The 17,316-nt window shown below is 34.3% G+C and overlaps 1 protein-coding gene across 31 annotated transcripts in view; it reads right to left on the bottom strand.

The window, feature by feature from the left end:
- Positions 1 to 17,316, bottom strand: part of MAST2 (microtubule associated serine/threonine kinase 2) — a 175,754-nt gene that overhangs the window by 50,105 nt on the left and 108,333 nt on the right. For 9 of the 31 annotated variants that reach the window (XM_034414982.3, XM_034414985.3, XM_087889685.1 and 6 more), the window contains 6 exons: positions 15,525 to 15,616; positions 11,936 to 12,011; positions 7,680 to 7,758; positions 7,153 to 7,307; positions 5,861 to 5,936; positions 4,866 to 5,075 (listed from right to left, as the gene is read on the bottom strand). In XM_034414982.3, the coding sequence (XP_034270873.1) occupies positions 4,866 to 5,075; positions 5,861 to 5,936; positions 7,153 to 7,307; positions 7,680 to 7,758; positions 11,936 to 12,011; positions 15,525 to 15,616 (688 nt within the window). Of the gene's footprint in view, positions 1 to 4,865; positions 5,076 to 5,860; positions 5,937 to 7,152; positions 7,308 to 7,679; positions 7,759 to 9,748; positions 9,770 to 11,935; positions 12,015 to 15,524; positions 15,617 to 17,316 lie in introns of all 31 variants that reach the window. The other 22 variants (XM_034414978.3, XM_034414983.3, XM_034414991.3 and 19 more) reach the window with 3 other exon arrangements.

Here is a 17,316-nt window from a genome sequence, read left to right as displayed (position 1 = left end):
GCTGACCACAACCCGATAACGATGAAGTGGAGAGGCCAGCAGAGAAAGAAGAATAGATGGACTATGAACACACAGACACTGCAAGAAAAAGAGTATAAGAATTATATAGAAAAGGAGTTAGAATGGTTTTATAAGGAAAACACAAAGCAACACACTTCCCTACAAAACCTATGGGATACAACCAAAGCATATGTAAGAGGCCTCACGATATCATATAATGTAAAACGGAGAAAAGAGAGAGAGAAAGAATATAATAAATTATTAGAAGAAATTCAAAATTGGGAATGTAATTTGCAAAGAAACCCAGGGGATGAAAAAACAAGGTTAAATTGGTTAACAGCAAAACATAACCTAAACATATTAGAGCAGGGGAATTATGTAACAGCATTGAAATATACAAGACAAAACTATTTCGAAAACGCAAACAAACCAGGGAGATGGCTGGCGTATAGGCTGAGGAAGGAAAGAGAAAAAAGAACAATTCAGAAATTACGAGATGATGAGGGAAGGATTCAATGGGCTCTAGAGGGAAAAAAAGACATAATAGTCCAATATTATCAAAAATTGTACGAAAAGGATATAGCAACAGAGGAGGAAATCGAATATTATTTAAAAGGGGAGGGATTGCAAATACTAACAGAGGAAGAAAGAGAATTATTAAATAAGGAGATTACGATGGGGGAATTAAAAGAGGCACTGAAGAGGCAAAAAAATAACAAAACCCCGGGGACAGACGGTTTACCAATAGAATTCTATAAGACATTTGGAGATCCATTAAATAGAATACTGTTAGAAATATATAATGAGGCCCTAATGGAGGCAAAGCTACCCAACACATGGAAAGAAGCATATATTTCCTTAATACCTAAAGAGGGGACAGATACCACATTAATAAAAAATTACAGGCCGACTTCTTTGTTGAATACCGATTATAAAGTTTTCATGAGTATAATTGCCAACAGGATGAAAATAATATTACAAAATAAAATACACCAGGACCAAAATGGTTTTCTGCCTACAAGGCAGATAAAAAACAATTTAAGAATAGCATTGGATGTTTTAGAATATTATGAGGTGCATCCAGAGAGACAGGTAGCACTGATCTTTCTGGATGCACAAAAAGCGTTTGACCAAGTCAACTGGCAATTTATGAAGCAACAAATCAAAAGTATGAATTTTGGAGAAAGATTCAGTAAAATGATAACATCGATATATCAGAATCAGAAAGCATGTGTTTTGGTGAATGGTGACCCAACAAAATTTTTTGGAATAAATAAGGGAGTAAGGCAGGGATGTCCACTCTCCCCTTTACTATTTATTTTAACATTGGAAAATTTACTAGCTGCTGCCAATTTCAATGACGTTCTGGAGGCAGAAATGGGTAAATTATAAAATTATTCCCTTATGTGAAAGATTCATCTGTCACTAATAGTACTCACTGGGGCATGAAATTACAATCACTCTTCTCCCTAGAAGTGTGATATTCCACTCAAAACTTTCTCAGTGACCTAATACACTGATACAGTCTAATTCAGCTGAGTTCTAGAAATAAGAACTGATATTTCCAGGTTAAAACCCTTCTAAGAATCGTAGTTCTAATCAGGATTTCTAGTTAAGTAGAAACTAGGCATATGAAGGCTAAGAGGAAAAAAAGCCAAAGAAACTGAAGACATTTCTTCCACCCCAAGTTCTTTTTTTTTTAAGGATACATTTTGGAAAGATATTTAAAAAACCCTCCAGTCAAATATTTTCTTTAAAAATTAATGGAATAAGTCAAGGAGCTCAGACATGCTGCCTACCAATATAAAGACTTTATTTAGAGCATTATGGTGCTACAATTCTGTCAGTTTCTTGCAAAAATCAAATCCAGAAGCACACACAGATAACTGAATCAGCTGTATTCATTAACTTCTTTATATTCATAACAACACATAAAATATTTGCAATACCAATAGCAGATTCACAGTTTCATTTCAGTAGAGCAGACAGCATGCACAGACACTGGTTTCAGTTTCTCTTTTGCTCTGAGCAGACTCAGAAGCTGCAGATTAAGACACGCTCTGACCCCAGTCTGTCTCCGCTCCCAAATAGCCGTCATTGGCTGACTTTGTTACCATGAGAATAAATAGTACAGTACAGCTCCCAGATGTAATAGTAAGATAGTTTTTCCCTGAGTCCTCTAATTTCATGAGACAAATAATAAAGGGCTCCATTTGCTACGTATACAATACTTACGTCATCTCAAATACTTTTTGAGTCTTCGGAGAGGGGCGGCATATAAATTGAATTAATTAAATTAAATTAAATTTTTAAAAGTTTATTTTCTTGAGAAATATGTATCCAACATTATAATTGTATGTAAACCAAGATATAGTCACTTGTTGCAATACATAACTTGCATTGAAACAGCAGAGCAAACTTAAATCAGTAAAAGATATAATAAAAATAAATACTGAACACATTTCAATGTTTCCAAAATGCTTGCTTTTTCTTGCCCATCCTCCAAAAGATTTGGAAATGTTGTATCTGTATTATAACAGGAATGGTGGAAATCTTTGATCTACAACCATATGTTTACTGATCATTCAAAGATACAACAATACTGAAAAAAATTACTTATGACCCATTTTCACACTGTTGCAGCATCCCCACTATCAAAATTTAGCCACTTGGCAACTGGCATGCATTCATGACAACTGTACTGTTCCAGGGTCATGTGATCACCATTTATAACCTTCCCAGCTAGCTTCCACCAAGCAAAGTCAATGGGGAAATCCCACTGACAACACATCTCATGCCACTCTTACAGATCTTCTATCCTCAGGAGCAGATTCCAGAGCAGAGAAGTCTCATTTCAGCAGAGAAATCAGAGTTAGAATCTGGATGTACAGACTCTATGTAGCTGTCTCTGCATGGTCTTGCCTGGTTGTTTGGAAAAGGTTTGAACCTGATGAAGTGGAACCATTTCTTAGAGCTGAGTTCAGCCACTGGTGTTTTAGATCCTTCTTCCTTCTGGTTAATTCAGTCTCCTGACACGTGACAGGCGATTGAGTCCATCCGATGGTAAATGCTTCTCTACAGGAGGAAGTAGCTGCATCTGCCTCGACAGAGACAACTGTCTGCTCTTTCTTAAGAGGCCATCACTGGCCATCACCAACAGATCTGAACAATTTTCATCCAGTCTTCAATCTTCCCTTTCTAGAGCAATTTATTAGTCTATAGCTCCAGAAAGTCCCAGGAGAAGCAGATTGTCTGAACTCCTTTCAATTAGGATTCAAGTCTGATTGAGATAGCATTGATCACACTGGTTAACTACTTTTGGCAAGTGGTCTAAAGTGGTCTAGCCATCTGATCCACCTTGATCTCTCATCAGCTTTTGATACCCATCAAACATGATATTCTTTGGACCAACTTAGGGGACTGACAGACAGTGTTATGGTGATTCTCCTCCTTTCTCTGAGGCAGTTCCAAACAGTATTCATAGGGAAAGAAGAGATGGAGCCTGAAATCCCTGCTTTGTAAGGTACTCTCTCACTACTCCTATTTAACATTACACGAAGCCACTGGATGAAGTCATCATCAACACAGAAATTATTGTATTATTATATGCTGATGACATCCAGTTGTGCAACTCAGCACTGGTGATGCTGTCAAGGTTTTTTCCCTTTCCCAGCTCCTGGAGATCTAGAAGTTTGGTGCAGGAGAACAGACTTTGGCTCAAGACCAAGATTTTCCATCTTTAATTCTGCACAGGGAGTCACATTTCCTCAGAGTTGGTGTGCAACTCCTAGATTCACAACTCCTGCTTAAAGAGCAGGTAGCAGCCATAGCCTTTTGCACAGGTTCATCTTGTGTATCAATTGTATCCACTTCTGGACCATGGAGCCAATTAATATGATATATTTATGCACAATTTAATCCCTGAAATTTTATCTCGTCTTTCTGTTCCAACAGACACTTGGCTTGTCTTTTGACAGTATTCTGTAAGCTGAGAACTGTTGGTTCCAGTCATATTAAGTTTTAGCCTTACATCAACAAACTGTGTTTTGGAAGCTGTAGAAAATGCATGAAAGCCAAGCACAATTAAAGGTAATTGATTTGATATGGGATTAATTTCAGTGAGAAATTTCAGCTTTGAATCTTCCACTGAAACCAAAAGAACATTAATTTTATTATCACAAAACCTTTGTAGATTACAGTCCATCAGCCACACAACCATGGATTATGACCCATAAACACATTATACAATAATAAACATATGCATCCTTAAAACTGTTTTTCTACAATGTCTATCTTCCCATAAACTACTGTGTTTCCCCGAAAATAAGACCCTGTCTTATATTTTTTTTGAACCCCAAAATAAGCGCTTGGCCTTATTTTCGGGGAGGTCTTATTATTTTGAGGCGTGTGGAGCAAGATGGGGATCACTTGTCATCTTACCTGATTTCCAGCTCTCCCTAACCCTAATCAGAGGAAATGGCAGGGACCAGCTGCGCATGCATTTAAATATTTTCGGGGAGGGTTTATTTTCAGGGGAGGTCTTATTTTCGGGGAAGCTCTTATTTTGGGGGAAACACGGTATTAAATTTCAATTCATATAGCTTGATTGTGCCCATTCTATCATATTTAAACCTATAATATGTAAAGATGAATTAGGGAGCAAAAGGCTTCATGATGATGAATCTAAGATTGTACAGGTTTGTACCTGATTTACAACCATAACTGAACCCAGAATTATGGTTGTAATCTGTGGCAGTCATCAAGAGGGTCACCTTGTCAAGAGTGTTGGACTTTAATTTCTATAATTCTAAATTAACAAGCTCCAACATTTCTGATAGGGTTAAATCATTTGTTGACATACTTACATCCTGAAGCAATTTTTCAAGATTTTCCTGCAGTTCATAAAAGTACCGAGAAGTAATAAGTCCTTCACGTGATTTATCCAGGCAGTCTCTGGCCAACTCAATAATTTGATGATGAATAAAGCTTAGGACCCCATCTGCTAATTGCAACACATTTTCAGGTGCACTCGATGGAATCAATTCAGCCAGCCGTTCCTCCATCTGGGCTGTGGCCTAAAGATGGGTCAAATAATTAGTCACATTTTGTTATAAATAAATCAACATATAAGTTTAATTAAATATATCATACCTAATTAATGGGCTTTATTAGACTATTTAAGGATTTTGCCTATAAAAAATAAATGAACTTTGTTCTCCATTATCACTGTAAACATTCATATTAAATTTATTGATATTATATTCTGTAATTATAACTTACGGATAAAAAACATCATTTCAGAAAAGTTTAAATACAATATAGTGTGAGAGAGCTATAATGGGAGTGCATGTAATTTTTATTTTTTACAGCCTGCATAGTGGATTTTTCATTTATTTTAGCATCCTATTTTGCTAAGAATGGAAAAGTTTGACTTCAAATTTTAAACTTAGAGTTTAAAAAAATATGGGATCAAGAATTATACACATATTTCATCTTTCAAACAGACTTTAGGAGAGACCTTTGAACCACCTAATACCACTTATGTACCAAATAAAATCCAATTTATATTTTGGCACACATTGATTCTTAACTGGCAACCTATTGCAAATACATTTTAAACAGGGACCAGCTCCAGTCCATCTTTTTTGATGAAGATATTTTCTTAACTTAAATATTTATAACTATTTTGTAAACCTTCAATTTGCTTAAATAATTCCAATGTGGATTTTCATTTTATTATTATTGCCTTAACTTTGTATAAAGAATAAGTTCTTTATATTATATATTTTTTATCTCATATATTATTATTCCTACTGAATAGATCTAAAAAAAACCTCAAATGTTCAGAGCACCTTCTTACCTTTGGAAATCTTTCTTTGTATACATGGTTCATCATCACTATTTCACTATCAAAGGACACTGGAGAACGACCCGGGCTATAAAAAAAAAGTATGAGGGGTAAAGCATTGTAACATAAGGCAGTATGACTATTTGAGCACACCATCCACTTTAATGTGATTATATATTTCATAAACCAATTAACAGCATAAACTGTGTACGCATAATTACTATGTTATACTTTGGCTTTAATTCACAAGACATGTTCACAATATATAGGAGTCAAATTGCAGCATTCTTCTCAGACCCATAAAAATAGCCACATCTTTTTTTGGCTCATACAGTTGTTGCGGCTGAAATTTCTTCATTGAAAATTACAGTGTACTAATGTGATTAGTCAATTGTTTTTTTACTTCCAAGCCAAGTGGTCAAGAAAATGTAATCAAAGTCACCCAGCCAGCTTGCATGCCTAAAGGATGACCAGAATCTGGGTCTTTCTGCTCCTATGACATTAGCTCTCACAAGTAGATAATAAGTTAATACAATTTTGACAAAAGCTATTCATATATAAAATCCATTGTTGCTGAATTTCATTCCTAGGCATTCTAGTCAATATGGACAAATCAGCAATAATTCAGCAATATTTAAACTTGTGGTTGTTCTCCCTTAGAACAAAAAATGTGATTTAGGATCTAATATAAAGACATTTCTGTAAGACATCTTTTAATCTTTCCCAGGCCTGGGGATAGTATATGTGTATAGCCCCTACTGTATTTTTATTGCGTTTTTACTGGTATGATTGTTTTTGCTCCAGGCTGCCATATTTGTTTCATTTTTTTAACTGCATTTAATTGCTTATTTGATTTTGTAAGCCACTCAACCTACTGAAGTGGGTGGCCATAATAAATTTGATAAAATAAATATTTCTAATCTTTAACCTTTCCCTACCCAATGGTCAGGTCAGTTTAAAACAGTGTGGATTAAAGGAGATATTTGCACTGATTTCAACTTTATCAAATTTAAAGTACTAAAAATAATGAATGTAATGAATAATGGCTTTTGGGACATTCCAAGAGACTAAGATAGCTACTAGTTACACAGTAGATGCAAGACCTATATTGGTCCATCTAGCCCACTGAGTCTGGCAGCTGTTCTCCAAAATTTTAAGCAGATTGAATCTGAAATTATATACAAACCTTACAGTCTACCAGTTGAATTATGGTATTGCAGCAATTCATGGGTGAAACAAAAGTAATTTTTCTTGTGAGGATATCACAGAAAATTAAGCAAAAGGATGAAGGATTTAAGGATTACCTCAGGCTACGAGATCGAGGTCGCATTGCTGGAGAATGCCTTCCTTCCTCATCAGTGATACTCTCTGTGCTGAAGTGCTTTGTCAGAAAGTGAAGTTCATCAGCTGTTGGTTGATAGGGCAGCTGGTGTAGCTTCTCCTGAGATGAGCAAGATGACTAAGAACAAAATGTATGCAAGAGAATACTTAAGGACAGGCAAATATTTTACAAAAATACATAATGATTTATTTCAAAGAGAAAAAATACAAATGTTCATGTATCTTATATTTGTCATGGGGTTTTGTTAATATATTCTAAATGAATAATATAACAAAATGAGTGAGACTTCATTATGAAGGAAATACAGAATATATTTTCATTTGGAACCTGAATCAGTTATGACATTCTCATCAAAAGTGTTTTAAGAATACATTTCTGTCAGAATATGAAAAAATAAATATTTATCTAAAACATCTCAAATTCCATTAGCTATCAGGAGGAAAAGAACCTGGAATCACTCACTAATCAACACAGTGAGCATGAACTTACTGAAACAGTTGAACTTGGAGTGTTGGTTCCATATCCAGAAGAAGGGAGGGATGCCAAGGACCAACGGCGCCCATCTGTCCTAGAAAAAGATACAAACTGTATCTTAATAGTTATTTTAAAATGTTATTAGAAATACATAATTTAAATAATAGATTTTGCCTTTTAAATGATTCATATGCCATCAGAGTGTAGTTAAAAATCCAATTTGCCACTTGCAAATTGTTGCTGACCCAAAGAATAAACACAGCAGAACAATATGACAGATATCTACACAAAATATACCACATAGTCAACAATGTGGTATGTTGACTATGTGTCAACATAGTCAACATGTGCCTTCTAAACAAATATTTTTCTAAGGTTTTTGCTGTGTTAATCTTTTTTCTCTTAAATATTTCAAAAGAAAGTCAGGAACAAACTTCCCATTCAATCTACTATACTGTATATAGAAACACAACTTAAATTTCAAATCCATTTTTCTTTTAAATTTAGGAAAAAACCATAACATTAATTTATGCCTTCATGCTTCATGCACAAGATCACAAATATTTAAGATGTTACAGAATCCATGCTATAGTTAAAAACCCCAAATAGGCATTTTTTTAAACAAATGCTATTGTATTGCTATTGCTATTGTTGTGTCTTGTCACTCACTGTGTGTTACATTTTATATGCAAAAATCCAGATTCTTGAATAAAGCATCTATGACCTGATCAAGCAAGAATCTTCTTGTGCTCTTATGGTCTTCAAGGTGTTTTTTAAAGTATATGTATTATAAATATTTTTTCGACATTTTAAAAAATATTGAAAAGAAGAAACTGCAGGGAAATCAACACTATAAATAATAATGTTTACAAATATACAAACACAGTGCAAAATATTAACTATTCCTTGGCACGATCACGTTTAAAAATCACAATTAAAAAAATCAGGGCCCTTTCAAAACAAACGTCATCCAAAGAACATTATAAAGCAAATAAAAGAATGTTTTACCTATAGTTTTCATATAGAAAAACTACTTCTGTTTAATGGATCCATTTATCACCTAGCCAATATACATAATAAAAAGGAAAACTGAAAAGAGCAGTTCCAAGGCAGAAAACTTTCAAGCAGTGTTCACTTAGCAACTGCAGCATTAGAATGCCTATTAACAATAATTATTAATTGATTAATTATTGTCTTTTAATGTCTTTTTTTAACTTTTGTATGGGATATTGTTGCATTGTTTTATTCTCCGTTGTAAACTGCCCAGAGTCCCTTGGGAGTGGGCGGCATAGAAATGCGACAAAATAAATAAATAAATAAATATTAGATGTATAATTTTTATTTTCAGTTGCAAAAATCCTTAGTCATTAACTTTTCCCTTACAATTATTTACTGACAGTAAACATTTCACTTGAGGTAAAACAGAACAGCAGCCCGCTGCTCCTATATGACACTTTTCATGATACTGACTTGTTTGCAGCTACATTTTACAGTTGATTTAAATTAAAATTAATATAACACAGCTCCCAGAGTAGTAAAGAAGTTTAGGTTATTTTCACTGTTCAGGTGGAACAGGAATTTTTAAATAATTGATTTAATTGATTTAATTAAATAGGCAGGCTCTTTGTGAACAAAAAGAACTTTATTCTCCCCCTCCCCCTTTCCCTACGTATCTTGGGAAATATTTATTTAAAAGTTGAGATTGTACCCACAACTGAAAGGAAAATGAGCTATTTTACATTATTACACAGTGGACAAGATCAACTCACTAATGCTACTATCCCGTACAGACTTATTCCTAAGTATTTTAATTCTGGGTTCACCACTGAACTGAATAAAGTTTATTTCCCTTTTAAGTTGATATGTTTACAGATGCATAATAGAACATTTAGAGGAACAGCAATATTTTCTTTTCAACAGAAGTCATAAAACTTAAAAAACCAGATGTCACTCATTTTAATTGGTCAAGAGAAGTGTCGCCAACATGCCTAAATGGGTTATGAAAGCATGAGCTCGCCAGGACTGCAACATGCAAAAGCTTTCCATTCATACTGCATACAACTTACATCTGCTGTACCATTTACCTGTCTGCCCTGTGTCCATGGCTATATAAAAACAAACAGTACCAGCAATAAAAATGGGAACAAAATAGAGCATTTGTAAACATTTATCAAATAGTTATTGTTATCCCTTTAAACATGCTAAGCAATTTTATGGATGAACTTGCAATGTAAGAAAACAAAAAAGAAACATATTATTTAATGACAGATTTATACATCAGATTTTTACACCATCAGATTTATACTGAAATAATTCCACCACTCAGCTTTGAGAATTATTCATCTTTATCTTGTGTATATAAGTAGAGCCCAGCTTTCGCATTATTACCAAATTCAGGTCTGCTCACAAAATACTGAATTTAAGATTTATTGTTAAATAATATTTTCTTAGCAAAACAAATGGTAGTAGCCTGACATCCTAACAATATTGATGGAATTTTTAAAACTACTTGTGAGATAACTTATCAACAAAGGTATAAAACAGCTATAACATCCCATTATAATTTAATAGTGGCAATTATGAAAAAATCATTATATTTGAAGACCCCAATATTTCATCCCCATAACCTGTCCATAGACATCACCCTTTGTTTGCATCTGGCTCCCTGCTCCATCTGATTTTTAAAAAATATTATTTTAATGAAAACAAAAATGGAAAGCTGGTTTGGGGCAACTGAAAGTATCATCTTTACTTCCAAGGATAGATGTAGGCTAAAAATGGTCCCCAAAACTTCTTTGGGGGGAAAAAGATGGGAAATAGTGCAGAATAGTGTTTTCACTGAAAGTGGAGCCAAGGTCTGGAGAGGTTGCAAAGGAAATGCAGCAAGGTTTGGGGAGTGTGCAAGGCAGGTGTGGTGAAGATCTGGGAGGGTGTGGCGGGGTGTGCGAGTGGCTGGCAAGGGAGAAGGGTGGGACTTATCTGAGTGACATACGACTTGTGTCTTGGAAACCCTCCTGGTTTCCAAGCGACATTCTGGGGAAGGGGGCAGGGAAATTTGCAAATGGCGATCACAGGATTGTGGGGCACTGCAATTGGTCATAAGTGGGAGCCAGTTAACTTGAACCCAGATTCCAAGGTCAAATCGTACCCACTATCCATTCAGTGCCATCATAATTTCAAATGGCCCATTGACTGGATTTGTTTTGAATTTATTTTAAGATTAGAGATGGGCAGCCATACAATTTGAATGAATAAATAAATATTGCAATGTATTTGCTTCTGAATGTATTACAAAATAACAAAAGTCCATTTGCTATTGCATACAAGCGGAGTTTATTGGGACGGGGGGGGGGGGACTCTTACTGCCACACTTGACTTCCTTTTAAAAGAAGCCATCATGGCCCAAGTTGTGAATATCTGATTAAAGACAAACTGATTTTTTTTTTAAATCCTCAATAAATTCAAAAATGAACAAATCTCAAGATTAGAAAATTGAGCCAAATTCAACCAGCACAAAAATCTTGAATAATATTCTTCAGTACTGATTTAATGGCAATTCAAATGGACTGAGATAAATACATGTAGTCCTCGACTTACAACAGTTCATTTAGTGACCATTCAAAATTACAACCATTGAAAAAACTGACATATGACCATTTTTCAGTTACAACCGTTGTAGTATCCTCATGATCATGGGATCAAAATTCAGATGCTTGGCAACTAGTTCATATTTATGACCATTACTGTGTCCCAAGGTCATATGATCCCCCTTTTGTGACCTTCTGACAAACAAAATCAATGGGGAAACCAGATTCACTTAACAACCAGGTTACTAACTTATCAATTGCAGTGATTCGCTTAACAACAAGGCAAGAAAGGTCATAAAATGAGGTAAAACTCACTTAACAACAGAAATTTTGGGCTCAACTGTGGTCATAAATTGAGGACTATCTGTAATGGTAAATCCTTAAAATGTGCAATATTCTAATTTTACTAAAATTCAGGTCCGATCTGAATTCTGAATCTAAAATATTCTGATATCTGTACAAGCACAGGAATCCTATATCCAACAGACACATTAAAGATGATATTTTCAAAAAAACTATTTTTAAAACAACGATACACAGTTAATGAATCAGATCTCTCTCTCTCTCTCTCTCTCTCTCTCTCTCTCTCTCTCTCTCTCTCTCTCTCTCTCTCTCTCTCTCTCTCACACACACACACACACACACACACACACACACAAATGGAATAAAATCACTCATACATACCTACGGGCAGGAACAAAGGAAAAGTGAGATGGTGCATTTGGAGAAAAATTTCGGGGGCTATCCAATGGACTTCCACCTGCTTAAAAACAAACAAAATGGTATTTGAACTATGCTTACAACTATTTCTATATTATCGTTAATGTGAATCTGACATACAGTTTTTCAGACTTATGATTTTTATTGTTATTAATCACGGTGTTCAACCTATTTTCTCTAACTTTTTCTGGTGAAAACTAAACCAGAATAAATGGTGAAAAACAAAATAATGATGATCACAAATGGAAAATACCATGTCTTAGAAATCCTATGGATTATATGAATTAATCAGGATCTAATCTATGTGACCTATACTATGCCAATCTGGAACTGCTCTGTTATATAAATATATGTTAGTGCTTGTGAAGTTACAAATACCACTTCATATGCATTAATTTGCATTTATCTAAAAGGAACAGACATTAATTCTATATCTGCACTTATAAATATTATGTGAAATGTGAATATAACTGTACAGCTTTGTAATAGATCAGCTTTAAATTAAACATCTGCATAATGTGAAAATATAAACCACACTGGAGCAGAGCAAAACTATAATCAGCCTAACCTTCTGCTCCAATAGACACGTATCTTTCCTTATTGAGATTTTCCTAGTAATCTAGTCCAGAAAAAAATATTAAGAGTAAACAACAATGCCCCACACTTCTTTTCCGATTCTGTTTTTGTTTTTTGACAGAAACCCAGCAGAAGATAATATACCCAGGATGGAATACATCTTCCTCATCAAAAAGTTTAAACAAGAAGCCAAGAGAACAAAAGGCTATTTCACAAAAATAGAATGATCAGTGTGCCTTATTTCCCTTCTCTGGGTCTGTGCTTCTAAGTACATCCTTGCCTTCTAACTATTACTATGTGTGTAGGTCTTTAATCTCCACTCCCTATCCTAGGGCCATCATATATGGCCTGCAAAAATCCAGATGGCAACTAGATGGCAAGAAAAAAATTTCTACATATCTCTGCTATCTTGTGACCTTACCCTAATATCATAGACCTTAGCCTTACCCTAATATCATAGCTTTATTCTATTTCTTCTCTGGGTATCCATGGTTGAGTCCTCTATTCACAGAAATTAGATCCTATGACCTTTTATGAGACTGTTCTCCCCTAAAAGCAGTCTAATATTTTCCCCATACCTTTCTTACTCTAAATTCCTTACGTACAATATACAGTACATATATTTGTTTATGCAATAACTTGCAATAGAAGAATCGTACTTTAAGCAGTATTCATTTTCTAATAAATCTAGTGATAACATATGTATCGCATAATTGGGTGGATAGGTACTATGTTGTGACAGGTGAGAAGTATTTTTTAGTAACTTCAACTTTTAATTGTATCCCATTAAAATATTTCTCAGTATAAGATGAAAAGTCATGAACAGTCATAAGTTCAGCATTGGAACAGTCATAATTTCAAGAATGGGTCACAATTCAATTTTTTTCAGTGCCATAAACACTTCCAATGGCTGTTGAACAAACGGGCATTAAGCAAGAACTACCTGTATTGCAGATTCAAACAGACCTTTTGCCTGTTTGTTGTTAAGTCACCGTTCTCATTTCTACTTGGGTCTCTGACAAAAACTCTTTTTCTGTAATCTCTTCTTCCATCCTACCCTCACCAAACGCATTTATGCTACATTATTTTCCACCTTCATTCATAACATTGTACATTTTCCCAATATCTAATTCTTCCATTATCACCATTCAACTATCATTGTAAGGGATAATTCTGATCAGCCATTAATTAATGGTTCTCAGAGTAGAAAGAACTATTACATAAACATAGTTCAGCTGCCTCCAAACACCATTAAAATGCCACATATTTCTTTATTCAGCAAAGTGGGAAGAAGAAGGCTAGATCTTAAATATTAAAGTATACAGGCTTATATAAAGGCTTGGACTTGTTTTCTGGGGCAAATAATATATTGTATTCAGGGATATATTTTTTTCTACAGCAAAGGTTCCATTCGAGTTTTTCAAATTTCAGCTTTTTCAGCCAATCACTGAATAAGTTTCCAGTATCTGGGCGGTTGAGGGGAGCTGGGTTTCATGCCCTGATATATGAAGCCCGACTATATGGATTCTGATTTACATACTACCGATTAATACTTCCTGACATACATTTTAACTCTGCATTTTACTTCCCTGAATCTTAAACCCTGTTCCACCAAATTAGGTCACTTTCATCCAGATCTATTATATCTTTCTAGATTTGCTTGCTTACTTGCTCTTTTTCTCATTGATTTATTCATGCTCCTTATCATTTGCTCTTCTTACATTCCAAGCTGCAATTCCCCCAAACACCACAGTTGTCAGAAATCTTTATCACTATCATTCATCCTGACTTTCCTCAACTGAGACTTTCACATAATATATTTTAGGAAGATAAAGTGTAGCAGTTTCAATCATATCCATATTGCATGCAGCAAATTTTGCCAGTATGTCACAAGAGTAACTGAAAGCCAGTTTTATCTCAGACAGTTTATTTTATGAACAGTTTACTGACATACACTCAAGATGCCAGTTTAAAATATTTAGCAGAAAGAGATTATGGTCTTCCTCTTTCCATCAGTTTCCATCAGTGTTTCTCAGAGAAATATAGTTTTTCACTGCATACAAACTCTGTAATTTCTGATCTGCTTCAACTATAAGTTGTATGTAAATCTAAATTTGATCCAAATTTTCAAATGAAAGATGATTGTTTTCAAAAAGTGATAACAGAAATACCTTATACATGACTAGTCTGTACATTATATGCATTTAATCTCTTGAACTGACATTTTTTTAAATTCAATTCTGCAATGGGGGCAATCTGTCAAGCTATACTACCTGCTTCACTCAGACAATCTGAAGCTGCCCGGAAAAAGACCATCTGAAATAGAATTGCTGCTGAATACTTTCTGAATATACAACTAAGATATTGCAATGGAATTTAGGCTGGACAAAAGTGCCATCCTTACCATCAACAGGGGAAAAATAGCGGAAATTGAAAGAATCAAGATACCCTATAGAAATAACATCAAGAGTCTAGATGAGTACCATTAGTCACTCTGGATGCAATTCAAACACATCTGAAGGACACATGAAGACTGTCAGCTTTGACAAAATCCCCATTGGTAAATTGCAAAAGAAGTTGTATAGAAATGTACTGGTGAACAGTGTAAACATATATGGAAAGTAAGATCTTTCTATGTGAATGTAACACAGAGAACTGAAAATGACAAGAAAGAAATTTTCTTTACTTCATAACATTTTGCAAAGTTAAAAACATCTGCCTCCAAATTGGTACTTAATTGAATGATGCCCAATCTATAGGCAACGAAGAAATCTTGCTCATCCATTTTTATTTAAATGAATCCCTAGAAGTCAGGGACCATGTCTATTTATTATATTAAATTCCAATAGAAGAAATTAAATTAACAAAGTAAATTAAATATAAATTTAGATAGATAGATAGATAGATAGATAGATAGATAGATAGATAGATAGGCAGACAGACAGACACACACACACACACACACACACATAATTACCTGCATGTCCATGAAGTGGAGAATGTGGTCGTGGAAGTGTTGGAGATGTGCTAGAGGTTACAATCAAGCTTTTTCTGTTACTGGTTCGGCAGCTGAAATAAAAACACAAATCTTTAAGTAAAAGACAAAGCATGGTTGTACTGATTCAGGATTCCCAAAACCTATGTGCTAAATTGGATACAAAAAGTGAAACGGTGTTATACAGCTTTTAGTAAGGTAAAATGGACATTAATATGACTTTTGATATATGTTAATTGCTCTCTTTAATTACAGATTGTAGAAATGGTTGAATAGTTCTATAATATAATGGGTATACAAGTTATACATGAGAAATTTGTCATAAATAACCACCATTTCTAAATTGGAGTAGACAATGAAATTGTAACATTTGCAAAAAAAAAAAGATTTGATGCCTCTGCGTCAATACATCTTCACTAAATTGAAAGAAAATGAGAATAGACTACTGCAGACAAGAATAAGTTTCTGTTAAAGTTCAAAGAGAATAGGGAAGTTCAACAACAGGACATTCCTTTGCAGACATTCAACCTTCCCACCCAAAGCGTTTCCTCTCCCACCCCTGTTTTCTCCAGAAAGACTGCAAACTGAGACTCACCAGAAGTAAAGTGGATGTTCCTACTTAAACATTTTTGAACAAACCTAGCTAGTAGCAAGCTAGCTAGCAGCTAGTATAGAATTGGTAAAGATCTTTCACATAGCCATTCGATCAGGTATGAGGATGCTAATTTAAGCATATGAAAATGAAATCAAGAACACACTACTAATGTAAATATAGGAAACATATCACAACCACACTATTTAATAAAATTAATCAAAATGTTCATTAAAGTTCAGTCTTTCACCTAAATTACAATAATTTCTTCCAAATGGGAATTAAAGAATTAAAGAAAATTCAGGGAATTAAAGAATTAAAGAAAATTCAGAAACTTTAGCTCATTCAAAATGAAGCAGCATGCAAGATTGCTGGCCAGTCTCAAGGTGTGCCAACTAATTAGTCTTGTCAGATAGAGGCAACAGTTGTGAGACCACTAGCCCAGTGCCAGGGTAAGCATTTCAAAGGGTAGGTGAGTAGAGTAGAAAAAGAAAAACATAGTCATGCTCTTACTTAGCGACTGCTTCACTTCACAAAGCAATCCCAATTGTGGTCATCAAATGAGTATTACCTATATTTAGAATTTAGTCACTTCACAGTTCACTGGTTGTAACCTGATTACTAGCCATTTTAAAAGGCTATTCAAAACAAATTTTAACATGAGAAAATTATCTGTCTAAATCCTCAACAAAGCTTTAATAAATCTGAGCCCACAGCTAGCGCTAACCAGGGAAGATAAAAATCAATGATTTTTTTAAAAAAATAAAAAAAATCAGATTTTTTTTTATTTAAATCGGATTTTTTTGATTTTTATCCAATTTATTTTAATAAAAAACTTTTGGGGTAAAAATCTATCGTAAGATAATTTTCTATTTAAGATACATAAATAATTTAGTTTATTCAGCATGAAATGGAGCTTAGTTATGTAGCATGAGGCTGTATATTCTGCAACACTGGGACTATCGGTGAGTCAACAGTAGGTCAAAAGAGTAGCAGAGATGACAGTTGCTCTTTAAAAATTATGATTTAAATCGAGTTGATTTAAATCAAGCCTGTTTACTAGTGATTTAAATCATGATTTAAATTGTGATTTAAATCAACTCGATTTAAATCAAATCCACCCTGGTGCTAACTCAAAAAACACCTGATCAGCAGTACCTGATTTATGATTAACTTTGAACT

Source organism: Pantherophis guttatus, chromosome 3 (assembly GCF_059756535.1).
Source record: "Pantherophis guttatus breed Tessera chromosome 3, ASM5975653v1, whole genome shotgun sequence".
Lineage (NCBI taxonomy): Eukaryota > Metazoa > Chordata > Lepidosauria > Squamata > Colubridae > Pantherophis > Pantherophis guttatus.
This window is presented reverse-complemented; position numbering and strand designations above follow the sequence as displayed.